The sequence below is a fragment of the Nomascus leucogenys genome, chromosome 12 (assembly GCF_006542625.1).
Source record: "Nomascus leucogenys isolate Asia chromosome 12, Asia_NLE_v1, whole genome shotgun sequence".
In the NCBI taxonomy this organism is placed as follows: Eukaryota; Metazoa; Chordata; class Mammalia; order Primates; family Hylobatidae; genus Nomascus; species Nomascus leucogenys.
This window is the reverse complement of record NC_044392.1, coordinates 6,927,421-6,946,767: the sequence shown is the minus strand read 5'-3', so window position 1 is coordinate 6,946,767 and position 19,347 is coordinate 6,927,421. Positions and strand designations below refer to the sequence as shown.

Below are 19,347 nucleotides of genomic sequence, written 5' to 3'. Positions count from 1 at the left end.
AATAAATAAATAAATAAAAACAGTGGACCTGGAGGCTTGGTATGGTGGCTTATGCGTGTAATCTCAGCCCTTTGGGATGCTGAGATGGGTAGATCACTTGAGTCCAAGTGTTCAAGACTAGCCTGGGCAACATAGCAAGACCCCACTTCAAAATTAAAAAAAAAAAGATCAATTAATTAAAAAAAAATCAGGCCGGGCACGGTGGCTCATGCCTGTAATCCTAGCACTTTGGGAGGCCGAGGTGGGTGGATTGCTTGAGCTCAGGAGTTCGAGACCAGCCTGGGCAACATGGTGAAACCCCATCTCTACTAAAATACAAAAAATTAGCCAGGCGTGATGGCACATGCTGTAATCCCAGTTACTAGGGAGGCTGAGGCAGAAGAATTGCTTGAACCTGGGAGGCGGAGGTTGCAGTGAGCTGAGATTGTGCCATTGCACTCCAGCCTGGGTGACAGAGTGAGAGTCTGTCTCAAAAAAATAAAAATAAAATGGCCGGGCGCGGTGGCTCATGCTTGTAATCCCAGCACTTTGGGAGGCCGAGGCGGGCGGATCACGAGGTCAGGAGATCCAGACCACGGTGAAACCCCGTCTCTACTAAAAATACAAAAAATTAGCCAGGAATGGTGGGGGTGCCTATAGTCCCAGCTACTCAGGAGGCTGAGGCAGGAGAATGGCGTGAACCTGGGAGGCGGAGCTTGCAGTGAGCCGAGACTGCGCCACTGCACTCCAGCCTGGGCGACAGAGCAAGACTCCATCTCAAAAAAATAAAAATAAAATAAAAAATAAAAAAAATAAATAAAAGAAAATCAAAACAGTGGACCTGGGCCTTTAATTCAGATTTTTGGACTCCCAAGTCTGTGCTGTTTCCTCACCAGACCACATCTTCTCTCTGGTTCTAATGGTGAAATGCTATAGGAATGATTTTTTCCTAAAAAGATGGTGCATATTTCCCCTGATTCATTGAAACTGCTTGTCATAACCCTCTCCTGATTCTCAAAAATTACCTTTTGTTCCTTGATCATACCACCTGATTTCATTTCTGTCTGTGGAATGCGTGGTTGGGGCAGTGGAATGTTTTCCTTCTTCCATGGGTTTGCTGTCCCCATGCCATGCATTTTCCTGGAGCCAGCCTGGCAGAAGTTCTGTCATGATCTTGATTGCTTTCCAGACTCTGATGCCAATACGGATTGGAGATGATGGGAGCCAGTTGGAGAGCCCCATGGAAATCCCCAAAGAGCTCTGGATGATGGTTGATTACCTGTACCGAAATGCTGCCCAGCAGGTAGGTTGTGTTTAAGCATTCAGACCTGACTGAGGCCAGGCTGCCTTGAGGACCATCAGCCCCAAGAACTTTTTGCATAAGGAACCTGTGGAGAACTGTTCTTCACCCAGGGAGGGGAGGAAGGATAGATAGTATGCCATGTTTCATACTCCTGGGAGACCCTGCAATTTTTTTTTTTTTTTGAGACAGAGTCTTACTCTGTTGCCCAGGCTGGAGTGCAATGGTGCGATCTCGGCTTACTGCAACCTCCACCTCCTGGGTTCAAGTGATTCTCCCGCCTCAGTCTCCCAAGTAGCTGGGATTACAGGCATCCGCCATCATGCCTGGCTAATTTTTGTATTTTTGTAGAGATAGGGTTTCACCATGTTGGCCAGGCTGGTCTTGCAACTCCTGACCTCAGGTGATCCGCCCGCCTTGGCCTCCCAAACTGCTGGGATGACAGGCGTGAGCCACCGGGCCCTGCCAGAGGCCCTGCTATTACATGTAGTACCTGATTACCCCCAAGGGAAGCAGCATTGCATAGGAAGGCCATCCATCCCAGCACAGCACAGCATGTTCCTTCCCATGGCCTCTGGGGTCCCCCAGCCAGAAAGCTGCCTGGAGGCCTCTCAGGATGTCATCGCTTTCCTTCAGGAACTCTCACCAGCTTCTGGGAATGGGTGGGGCCAACTTGTTCATAAACAAAGCAGAGGCAGGGGACCAGATGCAACCCCTGGGCCACAAATTTGGAGGCCTAATTTCTAGAGTGACTAGGGCAGCCTTCACTAATCAGATTGGTTAGTTTCACTGACCTGTTTATATAGGTTTCAGGGAGACCTATACAAACTACAAGCCCACTTTACCACTTCAGAGCAACATCCTTTTTTTTTAAATATACATTCTTATGATATTCCATTTTCACTTTTTTCCCCTCACATTTATTGAAAGTTGCAGTGTACCAAGCAGTATTGTAAGTGTTTTTTACAGCATTGCCTCTAGTTTTCACAGTAGTTCTCAGATGAGGAAACAGATGCCTGGAAAGGTGAATAACTTGGTTAAGATCCCAAAGCTGATAAATGGGCAGAGGTGGAATTTGAATACAGTGAATCTGGCTAGAGAAGTCATATTCTTCAGTGCTATACTATTCTACCTTCTCTGTAGCCCTCCTTTCAAATGGAACTTTTGAGTAATACATATAATATTGTTATTATTAATACAGTTATGTGGTGTTAAGTCATTTTGTAAAACAAATGAACATAAAGTATCCTGAGACTAATGGAAATAGCTTTGCTGCCATAATCTGTTAAAGACAGGGTTTCACCATGTTAGCCAGGATGGTCTCAATCTCCTGACCGCGTGATCCGCCCGCCTCTGCCTCCCAAAGTGCTGGGATTACAGGCGTGAGCCAACACACCTGACAGCTGCCATAATCTTATTTGCCCAAAGCATTGAGGTGCCTTGTTAGCGTTCTCTTACGCTCTTATGCACTGTATATTTTCTTCATTTTTTCCCCTGGGTAATCCCTCTATACCACTGCAGGAAACATAGCTGCTTTTACATTTTCTCCAATGTTGGATCTTCTTGTGTGATGTGTGCCCTACCCATAGTTTTATAGTAGATGCCTGAAGACCTACTGTAGAAACATGCCAGGGAAGGCCTGCAAGATGAATTCGCCACATCAGCCTAAATCAGATCATCTATCAGGTGATTCAGAGGCCTCACCACACTGCTCCTTTTTGCATTCTGCTATTGATATTGCCAGGTCAGGAAATCACTGATGATTTTCTGAGAAAATAATTGTTTTGTTACTGTCTTCCCTTTTGCAGGAAGATCTGTTTCAGCAACCAGGCCTGAGGTCAGAATTTGAACATATCAGGGACTGCTTGGATACTGGAATGATTGATAACCTCTGTATCCTTCAGACATTCAGCTATATGTGTGTGTGTGTGTGTGTGTGTGTGTGTTTGTGTGTGAGAGAGAAAGAGAGAGAAAATATGAGTGAGAGGGGTGAGAAAAAGGAAAGTATTTTACGGCACAAAATCTGATATTGTATCCTCAGCTACCATGTTTTACTTAAAGTTTGCATACAGAAGACTTTACAACTTTATTTATTTGTTTATTTTTTTGAGACAGGGTCCATCTCTATCACCCAGGCTGGAGTGCAGTAGTGTGATCTTGGATCACCGCAGCCTTTATCAAGCAATCCTCCCACCTCAGCCTCCTGAGTAGCTGGGACCACAGGTGCATACTACCACACCTGGCTAATTTTTGAACTTTTTGTAGAGGCAGGGTTTCGCCATGTTGCCCAGGCTAAGAATTTACAACTTTAAGCAACCAATAGAGCAGGAACTCAGGAGGGCCTGGCTCACCTGACAAACAGTGTGGTCCCTTCGAGAAGTTAGGCTGGCATCCTAGCCCTGAGCAGAGAGCCTGACAGGGCAGGCAGCACTTCTGGCATGTGCTTGCTCCTGGGCCTTTTCCTAACCATGGACAGCAGCATTATCGGTTCCTTAACAATGGGGCCAAAAGCTGCCAGCAATCATTCTGTAGCCGAAGCCCTGCTGCTTTTCCTGGAGAGCCTTCCAGAGCCTGTCATCTGTTACAGCGCCTACCATAACTGCTTGGAGTGTTCTGGCAACTACACAGCAAGCAAACAGGTGAGAGGAAGCATTGAGCAGCATGTGGTTAGCCCCAGACCCCATGGGGCTGAGGGAACAGAGTGGACACAGTTGCTCAAGTGCAGCATCTCAGAAACTGAACACCTTATCTTTCCTTCTCAAACCTGTTCTTTCTCTTATGTCTTTGTTTCTTTTAATGGCATCACCCTTAATTCTAGTGAGTCAACCCCGAAACCTGAGTCATTTCTGACTCCACCCTCTCCTTGCCTCCCACGTGCCCAGTCTCGTTGATCTATCACCCATCTTCTCTCTTCCATTCTCATTGTACTTAGCTTGGTTCAGTGCCCTGCATTCACGATCTCCTTCTGCTGATTTGTTTTGCACACTGCCATCAGATTGTGTATTCTAAAGCTATTGTCATGTGACTGTTGGTCAAAAACCATACTTGGCTCTCTATTGCCAATTACTGATTTTCTTAAATATTGAAGACTTTCTATGATCTAGCTTGGTGGTTCACACATACAACAAGCCTTGGCAGAATAATCTAGAAAACTTGCCAGTAACAGATATCCTAAAGTCACACCCCAAATCTACTGAATCACAATCACTTTTTTTTTTTTTTTTTTGAGATGGAGTCTTGCTGTGTCACCCAGGCTGGAGTGCATTGGCGTGATCTTGGCTCACTGTAATCTCTGCCTCCCAGGTTCAAGCGATTCTCCTGCCCCAGCCTCCTGAGTAGCTGGGATTACAGGTGTGCACCACCATGCCTGGCTAAGTTTTGTATTTTTAGTAGAGATGGGGTTTCACCATGTTGGCCAGGTTGGTCTCGAACTACTGACCTCAGGTGATCTACCCTCTTCAGCCTCCCAAAGTGCTGGGATTACAGGCATGAACCACTGAGCCCGTAATCACTTTTGGAATCTATCCGAACTTCCAAACTGATTCTGATATGCAGATAGCTGGAGTACTCATTGATCAGGGCCTGATCAACCCTTCTAGTTATGCTCCTGCCAAAATTGACTTCTCATAAAGTGTTCTCTCTACTTACCTCACTATTACCCTTCTCCTGCCCTTTTTTATACTTTCTTTGCTCTAACCCCAGTTCTTAACTCTGTAAGTCCAATTTTGTCTTACATTCAAGTCCCAACTAAAATGTCATATTTCCTTCAGTCTTATAGGAACATGTAGTTAAAAGTTTGACTTCTAAATTCATGTTGCATTTGACCCGTACCTCTCTTTTGATACTTGTGCCAAGTGGTAAGCAACTAGTTTTCTGTGCACACTCTTTCCCGTGCACTTGGATCGTGTATACAGTTCTTGGACTATAGTAGGCACTTGAGAAATGATTCAGTGAACAAAAGACAAATCCCAGTTCTTCCTCTTTCAGGTCATCTCTACTCTCCCCACATTCCACAAAAATGTCTTCCACTACTTGATGGCATTTTTGCAAGAACTGCTGAAAAATTCAGCAAAAAATCATTTGGATGAGAATATTCTAGGTAAGCAGCCAAATTGTCTATGGAAAGCATTTCTGCAAACTGAGAGACTTGTAATGAGAAATGAGGTTGAGGAGGGTCCCAGGTCCCTTACAGTAGAACTAAAATATCAAGCTCTGGGCAAAGGTTTTTTAAAGCAGAAAGTTTTGCGTTTGGACACTCCTCCCCACTCCTAACAACACAAGAATAAGTATAGTCATGGGCTGGGCACGGTGGCTCACACCTGTAATCCCAGCACTTTGGGAGGCCGAGGCAGGTGGATCACCTGAGGTCAGAAGTTCAAGACCAGCCTGGCCAACATGGTGAAACCCCATCTCTACTGAAAATACAAAAATTAGCTGGGTGTGGTGGTGCATGCCTGTAATCCCAGCTAAACAGGAGGCTGAGTTGGGAGAATCGCTTGAAACTGGGAGGCGGAGGCCGGGCGCGGTGGCTCACGCCTGTAATCCCAGCACTTTGGGAGGCCGAGGCGGGTGGATCACGAGGTCAGGAGATCGAGACTATCCTGGTTAACACGGTGAAACCCCGTCTCTACTAAAAATAGAAAAAATTAGCAGGGCGCAGTGGCGGGCGCCTGTAGTCCCAGCTACTAGGGAGGCTGAGGCAGGAGAATGGCGTGAACCCGGGAGGCGGAGCTTGCAGTGAGCCGAGATCGCGCCACTGCACTCTAACCTGGGCGAAAGAGCAAGACTCCGTCTCAAAAAAAAAAAAAAAAAAAAAAAAAAAAAAGAAACTGGGAGGCGGAGGCTGCAGTGACCTGAGACCGCACCACTGCACTCCAGCCTGGGCGACAGAGACTCCATCTCAAAAAAACAAAAAAAAAATGTATAGTCATGTACCATATAACATCTTGGTCAACGAAGGACCACATATACGATGGAGGGCCCATAAGATTATAATACCGTGTTTTTTTGTGTGTGTGTTTGTGTGTGCGTGTGTGCGTGTGTGTGCTTAAGAAAGTCTCACTCTGTCACCCAGGCTGGAGTGCAGTAGTGTGATCTCAGCTCACTGCAACCTCTGCCTCCTGGGTTCAAGTGATTCTTGTGCCTCGGCCTCCTGAGTAGCTGGGATTATAGGCGCTTGCCACTATGCCCAGCTTTTTAATTTAATGTAATTTAATTTATTTTTTTAGAGATGGAGTCTTGCTCTGTCGCCAGGCTGGAGTGCAGTGGCGTGATCACAGCTCACTGCATCCTCCGCCTCCCAGGTTCAAGCAATTCTCCTGCCTCAGCCTCCCGAGTAGCTGGGACTACAGGCACGCACCACCATGCCCAGCTAATTTTTGTATTTTTATTAGAGACAGGGTTTCACCGTGTTGGCCAGGATGGTCTCAATCTCTTGACCTCATGATTCCACCCGCCTCGGCCTCCCAAAATGCTGGGATTACAGGCCTGAGCCACCACGCCCTGCCTTTTTTTTTTTTTTTAAAAGGGCAGTGACTGGCCCAACATGCCAACCCTCCCCACTGCAGGATGGGAGAGGGCTGGGAGCCAGATGGTCACCCCGGCCCCCACAGCCACCCCTTGGACAGGGGCCACTGGGCCACACCCTCCAATGCCCGTGCCTCAACCATCCCTACCACGCTCATGGAACCTCATCGCAGCCTGGGGACGAGCCCCCACCAGGGTCAGGGGGTGATTGGGGGAGGAGGCAGGAACCAGAGAGGCAGGACACCAAGCAGGGCCGCCTCCCCCACAACCCCCCAACCTCAGCCACCTCTGACACAGCACCATTGCCCTTGGAAAGCCCACTGGCAGGGACAGGCTAATTTTTGTTATTTTTAGTAGAGACGGGGTTTTACCATGTTGGCCTAGCTGGTCTTGTACTCCTGGCCTCTAGTGATCTGCCTGCTTTGGCTTCCCAAAGTGCTGGGATTATAGGTGTGAGCCACCATACCCGGCTCATAATACCATATTTTTGATGTGCCTTTCCTGTGTTTAGATATATGGATGCACAAATACTTAGCACTGTGTTACAATTGCCTGTAGTATTCAGTATAGTAACATGCTGTACAGGACCGTAGGAGCAATAGACTGTACCATCTAGAATTGTGTAAGTACAGGTTTGTGAAAGTTTAAGTACACTCTATGATGGTTGCACAATGATGAAATCACCTAATGACACATTTCTCAGAACATATCCCTGTGGTTAAGTGATGTGTGTCTTTAGTACCTTCTTTTGCTGAATCATTTCTGTGTTTTTTCTTGCAGCTAGCATATTTGGCAGCTTATTGCTTCGAAACCCAGCTGGTCACCAAAAGCTTGATACGACAGAGAAGAAGAAGGCTCAAGAATTTATTCACCAGTTCCTCTGCAACCCACTCTGAACCTCTCTATCTCTCCTCCTATTTTACTTGAGGCTGCCAATTACCAGCCCCACCTGTTTCAGCTCAAGAGATGCCTTAAGACAATTAATGTGAGGCCACTTGATAGCAAGAATGGCAGCTATTTCCTGAGCCTAGTACCCCGCCTAAGCCCACCATTGGTTAGCACACTCAATGCTGTGAGTCGTGAAGACAAGGGAGAAAATCCACCATAATAAAACTGACATTCAATTTTCAACTTTAGTTATTTAACACAGATTGATTTTTTTATTTTTTTATTTTGAGACGGAGTCTCGCTCTGTCGCCCAGGGTGGAGTGCAGTGGCACGATCTCGGCTCAGTGCAACCTCTGCCTCCCGGGTGCAAGCAATTATCCTGCCTCAGCCTCCCGAGTAGCTGGGACTACAGGCACACACTGCCACACCCAGCTACTTTTTGCATTTTAGTAGAGACGGGGTTTCACCTTGTTGCCCAGGCTGTTCGAAAACTCCTGAACTCAGGCAATCCGCCTGCCTCGGCCTCCCCAAGTGCTAGGATTACGGGTGTTGAGCCACCACGCACGGCCTTTTTTTTTTTTTTTTTTTTTTTGAGACGGAGTTTCACTCTTGTTGCCCAGGCTGGAGTGCATTGGCGTGGGCTTGGCTCACTGCAACCTCTGCCTCCCTGGTTCAAGCAATTCTCCTGCCTCAGCCTCTTGAGTAGCTGGGATTATAGGCATCCGCCACCATGCCTGGCTAATTTTTTGTATTTTTAGTAGAGACAGGGTTTCACCATGTCGGCCAGGCTGGTCTCGAATGCCTGGCCTCAGGTGATCCACCTGCCTCGGCCTCCCAAAGTGCTGGGATTACAGGCATGAACCACCACGCCTGGCCTAAAATGTTTTTAAATAACTGTACTTGTTGTACTCACTCACCCTACCTCCAGGGCATAGTCAGTCTGGGCTGAGATCCCCATGATCAGATATTTGATGGAAAGTCCTGAAAGGCCAATGAGTTGGATGGCAAGAATGCAGGCAGAAGCTGCTGGATAAAACAGGCTACAGCCACCTCAGATGCTTTCAGTGCTCGGTCTGGGGATGTGTATATGCATACGCAAACTCTACCCCGGTTCCTGCCCAGATAATGGCTCGGTAACTCTGAGGCTGGTTGCTCAGCCTCTGAGGGCAATACAGGCATTTAAAAAATTAAAATGATCAAGCACAGTGGCTCACGCCTGTAATCTCGACTGAGGTGGGAGGATCACTTGAGACCAGGAGCTTGGGACCAGGCTGGGGAACACAGGGAGACCCCCTCTCTACAAAAACATTTTTAAAAAATTAGCTGGGCGTGGTGATGCATGCCTGTGGTCCCAGTTACTTGGGAGGCTGACGCGGGTGGCTCACTTGAGCACAGGAGTTTGAGGCTGCAGTGACCTATGATCACATCACTGTACGCCAGCTCGGGTGAGAGAGGGAGACCCCGTCTCTAAAAATAAAATGTAAAATCACTGAAAAAATGAGTGTTCGGTGAAACAAGTGGGATTTTCTGGGCCAGCAAGTCTTCCAAACTGTATATGATGCGTCCCATCTCCATGTGTAATATATTTTAATGATAAATGTATTTTTAACAGTGGCGGTTGTGTATGTTTTTATGTCTTAAGAGATGGCAGTTCGCTGCAGCTGGACTTTGTGGCTCAAGCCTTGGGGCCAAAGAGACATATTCCTGGCAGCCTGGTGGGTACCAGTCACTATTCACATACTTCCAGCAAGAAATGGTTATGGCACTGGCCTGAACCCCTTGACCCCGGTCTAGTCTTTGGAGTTGTCCCACTCGGAATATTCGAGAGAAGCAGCTTATGGTTAAAACAGGCAGTGGCAGCTGGGAGGATCTAACAGCTAGATCCTCCAGACATTTGGAAAGGACCGAAGGCACACGCAGAATCGCTTCCTGGGTACGAATGCCCACTAATTTTGGGCATTGTAAAATGGGTTTAAGACACGCGCCAGCAGGACAATGTGAACGGTGAAAGGAAGGGAGTGGCCGGTAGGTGGCGCTAACTGGCCCGGGCATGAGTCCCGCCGTAGCCGCGTCCTCTTGCGGGGGAAGAAAGTTGGGACCGCCAGCCTGGGCAAGAGTGTGAGAAGGAAGCTGGGCGTCCTAGGCAAGCGCGTGAGAAGGGAGCTGGGGGTCCTAGGCAAGCGCGTGAGAAGGGGAAGAGGCGGCGGCGTCCTCTCCAGCTGGGCTTAGAATGTTCTTAGTTCTGCCTTTGGGGTCTTGTCTTCCTTTCTGGGCCTCCTGCCTGTGTTAACTTTGATGGGTGCTGAAGGGAAGGCCGGGGCCCCGGCATGAGAAACCCGGGAACGTCGCGGCAGTCCAGGTTCCCTGGCGGGTTGGAGCCAGGGTTCTGACTGCCAAACTGTGGTCCATCCCGCTGCGGCTGTGGCTGCCAGGGCGAGGGCGGTCAGCGCAAACCTGGTTGAGGACATTTCGGATTCTTCCTTGGGGATTCGTTCCCTTCTCCTTGACTCCGGGGCCGCGAGGGCGACACCCCGCGGGCCGCGCGTGGCCACTCCAGGCGCTTCCCCACGCGGATGAACTCACCTCCTGGGCGCCTTCCCAATCGGTGCCCCGCCCCGCCCCTCCCGCTCGCCAATTGGAGGCTGCAGCTCAGCCCCCTGACAACCTGAGCCAACCAGAGGCACCAGGGAGGGGCGGATCCACTGTCCCCTCCTTCCTCCGGAAAGAGGAAGCGGAAGTGACGTTAGGGGAAGGTGGGGGCAATCATGGTGCCGCTGGGGAGGGGAGAAGCTGCTGCTGCCGCCGTTGCCGGGAGCCGCGGAGGTAAAAGGCGAAACTACACTCGGCCTGGGCTTGGGACTTACCGGGAGGCGCGGGACTTAGGCTCCCTCCTGAAGCATTTCCCAATAGAGACCTCAGTCTGGTCACCATAGGGACCCCACCCCTTCTCCGTTTCCATGGGGATGGGTATCCAGCCCCCCTTCCCTGTTTCCATGGAGACCCGGACCCTGCCCCTCTCCTCCGTGCTTGGAGACCCCCAGCTTGTCTTCGGATTTTTCTGTGTAGCCCTGTGCTGGGGGCTATCCCAGACAGGTTCCTTTTCCCAGCCTCCTCTCAAGGGGGCTCTGTTCGCACTCCTCGTTGGCTACCCTCAAACCTCCTGGTCTTGTTTGTTCCGGACAGTTGGTCTCCGCGTTGCCGCCGAGGGTGCCGGGGCAGCCCACTGGGGCCCTCGGTGCTCTTCTCTCTCTTCTCAGATGCAGCGAAATGTCCATCTGTGGGGTTGCGTAAGCCAGAGCTAGGGGTCGGGCCGGTACCTCTCGGATCCAATCCTTTGGCCTGTCTCTGGTAACTGTCTAGCCATCCCACTAAGTAAAGGCTCACTTTCTAACCCAGAGCCGAAGAGAAAGATAAAGTGCAAAGCTAGACTGAAAACTAAAAGGGATGTGCTGATTATTTTAAAATTCTCTGCTCTGCCTGCCAAACCCACATTTGTAGAGCCTGTGTTTGCAGATGAAGGAAGAATCGCTATTCCAGAACATGAAAGCTTCAAATGTGGTATTTTTCTCAAGAGAATGTATCTTCCCAAGATAGTGTATCTTCACGAGAGAGTATGTAGCCATGTCTTTCATTCATTTAGCTGACATTTCCTGAACTCTTATCATAGTATCAGTGTACTATGCTAGGGGCTGTAGAAACAATAAGACTCAAGTGATTCAGGGACGAGAGCCCGCTACAGAACCGTAACTTCTTGTTGACACCATATTGTTTTAGAACATAAATAGATACAGTGATCTTCGTTGTTTGTGCCTGGTTGAGGATTAGCCCTTCCACCCAGAAGGTTGAAACATCTGTTCTAGTTAGGGGGGAAGGAATTCACACTTGTTCCTCTACTATTTACCAAACATTGTGCTTTACATATGTTCTTTTATTTCTTATAAAAACTTTGAGAGAACAGGAATTACTCTTCCCACCTTGCACATAAGAAAAATGAGGCACGGAAAAGTTACCCATGTAGTAAAAGGCAAAGACAGGATTTGTAGGTACATGACTCTGCCTCCAAAGCCTTGTTCCTTCTACCATAAACTGCATGAAACCATTTACTGCCTCGTGGTCTGATTTGGAGAATATTTGAGTGGAGTTTCCCTTAAGATTTGTAGCAACTCAGCCTTTAAGCAGCTACTGTTCTGTTTGCTCTTTTGTCCCCTTTAAATATTTTGACCAAGTTTCAAATTGTTTGGCAGGCGTATTCAGAAGGTCTTATGAACTTACTCAGTTTTTCAAAAGCATTGCTTTTCTTTCTTTCTTTTTCTTTTTTTTTTTTTTTATTAGAGGTGGGGGTCTCACTGTGTTGACCAGGCTGATCTCAAACTCCTGGCCTCAAGCGATCCTCCCATCTCAGCCTCCCAGAGTGCTGGGATTACAGGCGTGAGCCACCACGCCCAGCCAGCATTGCTTTTCTTTAAAAATGACTTGATGGTTTTAAAGTTAAAATAAAAAAAATTATTCCCAAAGATGGTTTTTCATTTGCTTTGGCTTGCTCTTTGAGAGGGAAAATGAGCCTTGTGGTTGCTGAGGAGATCCGTGGGTCTTATGGTATGACTCTAACTCTGGCTTTGTTCTGTTGCAGACAAGTCATTACGTTTTCATTTCTCACAATTGGGCTGAGCACAACTGAACCATGGGGGAACACAGTCCAGACAACAACATCATCTACTTTGAGGCAGAGGAAGATGAGCTGACCCCCGATGATAAAATGCTCAGGTTTGTGGATAAAAACGGACTGGTGCCTTCCTCATCTGGAACTGTTTATGATAGGACCACTGTTCTTATTGAGCAGGACCCTGGCACTTTGGAGGATGAAGATGACGACGGACAGTGTGGAGAACACTTGCCTTTTCTAGTAGGGGGTGAAGAGGGCTTTCACCTGATAGATCATGAAGCAATGTCCCAGGGTTATGTGCAGCACATTATCTCACCAGATCAGATTCATTTGACAATAAACCCTGGTTCCACACCCATGCCAAGAAATATTGAAGGTGCAACCCTCACTCTGCAGTCGGAATGTCCGGAAACAAAACGTAAAGAAGTAAGTAAAGCAGTCAGTGAGGGCCTAGTTTGGTTTTGGGGCAAGTCCTTAAAAAATTCTTGGTGCAAATTTTAGCTGGGGAGTAAAGGAATGCGTGGGGTTAGGACTTAAGTAGTTTTGCTTATCAACAACATATGCTTCAGGTTTTGTTGTGATTGCTTCTGGAACTTTTGATTTGTATAGCCACATTGAAATTTGGGAATATGAAATTGTAATTTATCGAATTTCCTTTCCCAAATCATAAATCAAACAGAAATTTCACTTAAGTAGGCCCATGTTTCTGGTGCTAAAATAACTATTTAGCTTATCTACAGGGAAATAACTAGAGTTGGCTTATTTGATAAAGAAATAACTATATTTGGCTTATCTCCTGGTTGTGTTTAAATGATTTGTTTTGGAGATGAGTATCTGCTGGAGTATGTTTTATTATCTTAGTGAATGTTTAATGAACTTTTATTTCACAGTGGCACACGCCTGTAATCCTAGCACTTTGGGAGGCTGAGGCGGGTGGATCATTTGAGGTGAGGAATTCGAGAGCAGCCTGGCCAACGTGGTGAAACCCCGTCTCTGCTAAAAATACAAAAATTAGCCAGGCGTGGTGGTGCATGGCTGTAATCCCAGCTACTCAGGAGGCTGAGGCAGGAGAATCACTTGGACCCTGGAGGCAGAGGTTGCAGTGAGCCGAGATCATGCCACTGTATTCCAGCCTGGGCGATAGAGTGAAACTCCATCTAAAAAAAAAAAAAAAAAAAAAAAGAAAGAAAGAAATTCAGGCTGGGCACAGTGGCTCACGCCTGTAATCCCAACACTTTCTGTAATCCCAGCACTTTGGGAGGCCGAGGCAGGTGGATCACCTGAGGTCAAGAGCACCCTGGCCAACATGGTGAAACTCCATCTGTACTAAAAATAGAAAAATTAGCCAGGCATGGTGGCAGGTGCCTGTAATCCCAGCCATTTGGGAAGCTGAGGCAGGGGAATTACTTGAATCTGGGAGGTTGCAGTGAGCCAAGATCGCGCCACTGCACTCCATCCTGGATGACGGAGAGAGACTCAGTCTCAAAAAGAAAAAAAAAAGAAAGAAAGAAAGAAAAAGGAAATTCAGGCAAGAGACAGTAAATGAGAGCAGGTTATCTAAAATAAGTTTTCATTTTCATGTTTAGCTAATGTGAGTAAGCTAATGCATGTCAGGATGCTTTGAAAACCGTAAAGCATTTTACAAATTATATTAGTGGTGATTATTAGCAGAATAAAAATTCTGGTTTAAAGGTAGTGATATACATTATCTAGGAACTATTTTTTTTTTTTTTTGAGATAGAGTTTCACTCTTGTTGCCCAAGCTGGAGTGCAGTGGTGCGATCTTGGCTCACTGCAACCTCTGCCTCCTGGGTTCTAGCAATTCTCCCGCCTCAGCCTCCTGAGTAGCTGGAATTAGAGGCACGTGCCACCATGCCCAGCTAATTTTTTGAATTTTTAGTAGAAATGAGGTTTCACCATGTTAGCCAGGCTGGTCTCGAACTCTTGACCTCAGGTGATCCACCTGCCTCGGCCTTCCAAAGTGCTGGGATTACAGGCATGAACCACCATGCCCGGCCCATCCAGGAACTATTACAGGTCAATTAGAAAAAAATAAGTCACTAGTAGTTACAGTACCAAGGACTAAGATGTTACCAAACAGAAATAGGGTGAATGATTTAGCAAGGAATATCTTTTTTGCTGTGGTTGAGGTCTTGAAATTGCATATGGCTTATTGATGGCATATCACTTTTCCTTTGCTAGCCTTAGAGAGACCATCTTGTCCCACCTCCTACCCTATGCAGAAATCTCCCTATGGCATCTCTGACATCAGTTAATCTTGTTTCTGCTTGAAGACATGCAGAACAACAAGAGCACAGTGTTTCATACCTCAACCCAATACATTTGTTAGCCAGCTCTGATTGTTAGAAAGCTTTTACTTGTATAGAACCAAAACCTGCCTTTCTGCAGGTGCTGCCCACTGGTTTTAGATCTGCCTTCCTGAGTAAACTTCCTCCCACAGGACAGTCCATCAGATATTTGAAGATCATGGATTTTTCTTCCTCTTGTATAGGCTAACCACCTCCATTTACTTAAATGTCCCTCTGTGACATTTTCCCCAGTCTCTCATCAGCCTAGTCACCTTTGATTATATGAATTCCAGTTTTCCAAAGGCCTTTTTTTCTTCTTTTTTTGAGACGGAGTTTCGCTGTTGTTGCCCAAGCTGGAGTGCAGTGGTGCGATCTTGGCTCACTGTAACCTCCGCCTCCCAGGTTCAAGCGATTCTGCTGTCTCAGCCTCCCAAGTAGCTGGGATTACAGGCATGCGCTACCACACCCAGCTAATCTTGTATTTTTAGTAGAGACAGGGTTTCTCCATGTTGGTCAGGCTGATCTCGAACTCCTGACCTTAGGTGATCTGCCTGCCTTGGCCTCCCAAAGTGCTGGGATTACAGGCGTGAGCCACCGCGCCCGGCCCCAAAGTCCTTTTAAAATCTGCAGTTGAGCACTGTCCTGTGTGAGTCAACTAGCACTGAATACGGTATGGCTCTTATCTCTTAATCTGGACACTGTACTACAATTACTATATAGTCTGTATTTTATCAGCAACATCTTACTGTTAGCTTGTAGTTGGAAATTTCTAGAGTAGTGCTTCTTAACTGTGGGCAGCTTTGCCCTCAGGAGATGTTTGGCAATGTCTAGAAACATTTTGTGTTGTCATACTGTGGAGGCGATACTGGAATCTAGTGGGTAGAGGTTAAAGACATTGTTAAATGTTTTACAGTGCACAGGACAGCCCCTTACAACAAAGAACTGGCCCAAAATAGCGATAGTGCTGGGATTGAGAAACCCTGCTCTGGATTATTCTCATGTATGCAGCTGTCAGATCTTACAAAAATGAAAATGGAGACCTGCATGTAAGCCTTATTAAAAATATCTCCCGGCTGGACATGGTGGCTCACGCCTGTAATCCCAACACTTTGGGAGGCCAAGGCTGGTGGATCACTTGGGGTCAGGAGTTCAAGACCAGCCTGGCCAACACAATGAAACTCTGTCTGTATTAAAAATACAAAAAATTAGCCGGGTGTGGTGGCAGACGCCTGTAATCCCAGCTACTCCAGAGACTGAGGCAGGGGAATTGCTTGAACCCGGGAGGTGGAGGTTGCAATGAGCCAAGATGGTGCACTGCACTCCAGCCTGGGCAACAAGAGCAAAACCCCGTCTCAAAAAATAAAAAATAAAAATATCTCCCTGTGAAATTTTATCTTGTTGGTTTCAGTCCAATATTTGAGCTTGTAGGGGGGTTCATTTCAACTCAACAAACATTTATAAAGCAAAATGCTGTTATGGCTCTGTGGATGTTGCAGATGATTGTGGTAGTCGATTTATAGCATAGAAGCAGAAATTGTTTACACCAATAATCATAGCAGCAAACACAATGTGGTAAATGTGAAGGAGAGGTACAAATATTGCACTGTGAGCACTGGGAAGCTCACTCTTAATTCTGGGATCAGGGAAGTCTTTGTGAAAAAGGTGGCATTTGAGCTGGTCTTAAAGAATACGCACAATTTAGGAAAAAAGCAGGAGAAGGTTTTTCCAAGAGAGAGGAACAGCATGAAACAAGGAATGCAGGTGGGAAACAGGCCATTTTCAGGGAATAGCCAGTTGTCCTGTTACAACAGAGTCAGCACACTTTTTGGGCTTTGCAGGCTATAAGGTCTCTGTTGGAACTACTCCATTCTTCCATTGTAGCACAAAAGCAGCCATAGACAATACATAAAGAATGAACATGGCCAAGTTCTGGTAAGACTTTACAAAAACAGGCAGTGGGGTGGATTTGGTTCACTGGCTATAGTGTGCTGACTCTTAGACTAGAACATAGGAGTAGAAGAAGATAAGGATGGAAAGATAGCAAAAATCCAAACATGGAAGGCAGTGATAACCTTCTATGGGTTTTGAACTGTACTCTTCTAGAAATGGTGGGAAACCATTGGAGGCGTCAAAGCCAAGGCTAGAGTGGTTAGATAGAGAATGTGGTTAGAGTAGCATTTCAGAAAGATTGATCTGGCAACAGAGGTAGCTTGGAGGCAGAGGAAAACTGGAGACTTCTTGCCTGGTTGGGAGACAGTTGTAGTTTATGTTTGGGGTTTCATTTAAATCTGAAAAAGGATAGTGGCTTTGTTCGTGGGAAGAATCAAGGGCTTTTGTAGAAGTACGAGAGAACTTCATACATGTTATTGGAGTTTGATGAATGAGCCATGAGTTGGGCATGATTCAAAGGTTTTGAATAGGCCAGGCACAGTGGCTCATGCCTGTAATCCCAGCACTTTCAGAGGCCAAGGCAGGTGGATCAGTTGAGGTCTGGAGCTCTAGACCAGCCTGGCCAACATGGTGAAACCCTGTCTCTACTAAAAATACAAAAACTAACCGGTTGTGGTGGTGCATGCCTGTAGTCCCAGCTACTTGGGAGGCTGAGGCAGGAGAATCACTTGAACCCAGAGGGCAGAGGGTGCGGTGAGCCATGATTGTGCCACTGTATTCCAGCCTGGGCAACAAAGTGAGAATCTGTTTCAAAAAAAAAGGTTTTGAATCATGTTGATTGAAAGGATTCATCCATTTTCCCAAATCTGTTGAGTTTCTGCTGTGTCTTAGCACAGCTTTTTGATGGAGCTTCAAATCTAGGTGAAGAGTTAAGCAGTTAAGGGTCCATTGCGGTAGATATTTTAACAGAGGTATATTCGAAGTGCTGTGTGCATGCTGAGGAGAAAGTGGCTAACTCTGCTTCCCCCACCCTCCAAATGGTGATCCCATTCATAGGAATCAAGAAAGACGGGAAAAGGAAAAAGTTTTGGTGGGGTAATTAATGAGTTTGGTAGGAGTGTATTGAACGTATAGTCCTTGGAGAAAAGTAACATGAACAAATAGAAAGCTCATTGGAAACGTGTATCTGAGGTCAGAGAAATGGTTTGGAGTTAGAATAGTAGTAGAAAGGGGCCTTCAAACTGTGGGTAGTTTACTTAAGGGAGAAGTAAGAGTTGGCCTGAGAATTTAAGGGTTGGAAAGAGAAAGAGGAACCCAAGAAGATCACAGTAGTTAAAGAGATGGGTCGACTGCAGTGTTGTGGAAGCTGAAGGAAGAGAGTGTCAACAAATGAGAATATTCCTGTGTGACCCTGCAGAGGGACCGAGGAGCCCCAAAGAAGCCATTAGTTCTGCTGGTTGTGCAGTTGTTCACATATCATGAGAAGACTTGCAGCAGAGCACTGGGGCTGAAGCCAGGTTTTGAGTGATGAAGAAGTAGTGAGTGATGAGGAAACAGGAGGCAGGAAATGTCAAGTTGGCTTTTTTTTTTTTTAAATAAGTTTGGTAGTTAGAGGAAGAAGAGTGATGAGGCAGTAGTAGCTAACTCAAGGGGATTGAATCATTTTTGTTTAGCATAGGTAATTTGGACATGGTTTAGGACCTAAACTTTAGGCCATCCTCCATTAATGATTACTGTGTGAAAGTGTTTCATGAGCGAATGTTCGGGAAACATTAAGTTAAACCAAGACAGAAATTTGTTGATTAGGACTTCTCAGAGCCTTTGATGTGCCAACAACTAAGAAGGAAGAAAACACAGAATTTTTCAAATGCTTTAAACTTGAGAAACCATTTTTCAGATCTAATTTCCAGGGATCAGTGTTTTGTGGAACACATTTTGGGAAATGCTGATCTAGGCAGAAGAGGAGGAGATGGTACAGAGGGAATGATTAAGCAATCAGTGCAAAGCTGTCACTTTTCCACTTTGTACTATTCAAATTGGTTTATTCTATTTGCAAGTCTGGTTTGCCATTCATGTCTTCAGGTCATTGATAATCATATTGAATAGCACAGGGTCAAGGATATTATGAGCACTTTGTTGAGTTTGCTGGGGATTTAGATCGCTCCACTTTCCTCCCACCCACATTTTTCCATGCTATCCATGAGACCTTTGTGGAAGATGCTATATTCTTGAAATCAGTAGGTTTGGGGTTGGGTGGAGATTGAAGGAGAAGTAGCAGTAGCTTTAGTCTTTGAAAATCTTGCTTAATGACTAGACATTCAGGAGGCTTGCCTTCCTGAAGCACTGTCTTAGCTTAGCTTTTGTTCTGGCAGTGATTTTATTTTGGCATTAAAATCCACTTATTTGGCCTGAAGAGGCTGATGTTTATGACTACTCGATAACAGACTTCATGATCCTTTAGCTCTTCCTTACTCCTTTTCCTTTCGTTTTTTTCAGCTTGGTTTTTGTTTTTTTCTTTTCCCTCCATGCACAGGTGTTACTCTTGAGAAATCAAATCATTTGATAGCTAGTTGGTCTTCTTGGCTTCCCAAGCAGCTTATTTTCTGAGTCACATTTTAGCCTGAATTTCCTGTTTACTCCTGGTTTTTTCATTGTTTCATATAGTGTGGAGTTGGCTTACCTATTACTTCATTTTCTTTTCTTCATGCTTGTCTTGTGAAAAAAATAAACCAACCAGAACCTTGCCACAGATAGTCTTTTCCTACCACAAGGCCGCTGGCCATTCTGACTCA

The 19,347-nt window shown here is 46.2% G+C and overlaps 2 protein-coding genes across 6 annotated transcripts in view; both read left to right on the top strand.

Moving 5' to 3' along the window:
• INPP5B (inositol polyphosphate-5-phosphatase B) overlaps positions 1-9,307 on the top strand; it is a 91,663-nt gene extending 82,356 nt beyond the window's left edge. For 4 of the 5 annotated variants that reach the window (XM_030823472.1, XM_030823474.1, XM_030823476.1 and 1 more), the window contains 5 exons: positions 1,169-1,282; positions 3,088-3,172; positions 3,791-3,918; positions 5,267-5,378; positions 7,586-9,307. In XM_030823472.1, coding sequence (XP_030679332.1) covers positions 1,169-1,282; positions 3,088-3,172; positions 3,791-3,918; positions 5,267-5,378; positions 7,586-7,701 — 555 coding nt within the window. In that variant the 3' untranslated portion in view covers positions 7,702-9,307. The remainder of the gene's footprint in view (positions 1-1,168; positions 1,283-3,087; positions 3,173-3,790; positions 3,919-5,266; positions 5,379-7,585) is intronic. The other variant, XM_030823475.1, reaches the window with a different exon arrangement.
• Positions 9,308-10,415: 1,108 nt separating this feature from the next.
• MTF1 (metal regulatory transcription factor 1) overlaps positions 10,416-19,347 on the top strand; it is a 49,218-nt gene continuing 40,286 nt past the window's right edge. The window contains exons 1-2 of the mRNA XM_030823469.1: positions 10,416-10,516; positions 12,324-12,782. Of these exons, the coding sequence (XP_030679329.1) occupies positions 12,375-12,782 (408 nt within the window). The 5' untranslated portion in view covers positions 10,416-10,516; positions 12,324-12,374. The remainder of the gene's footprint in view (positions 10,517-12,323; positions 12,783-19,347) is intronic.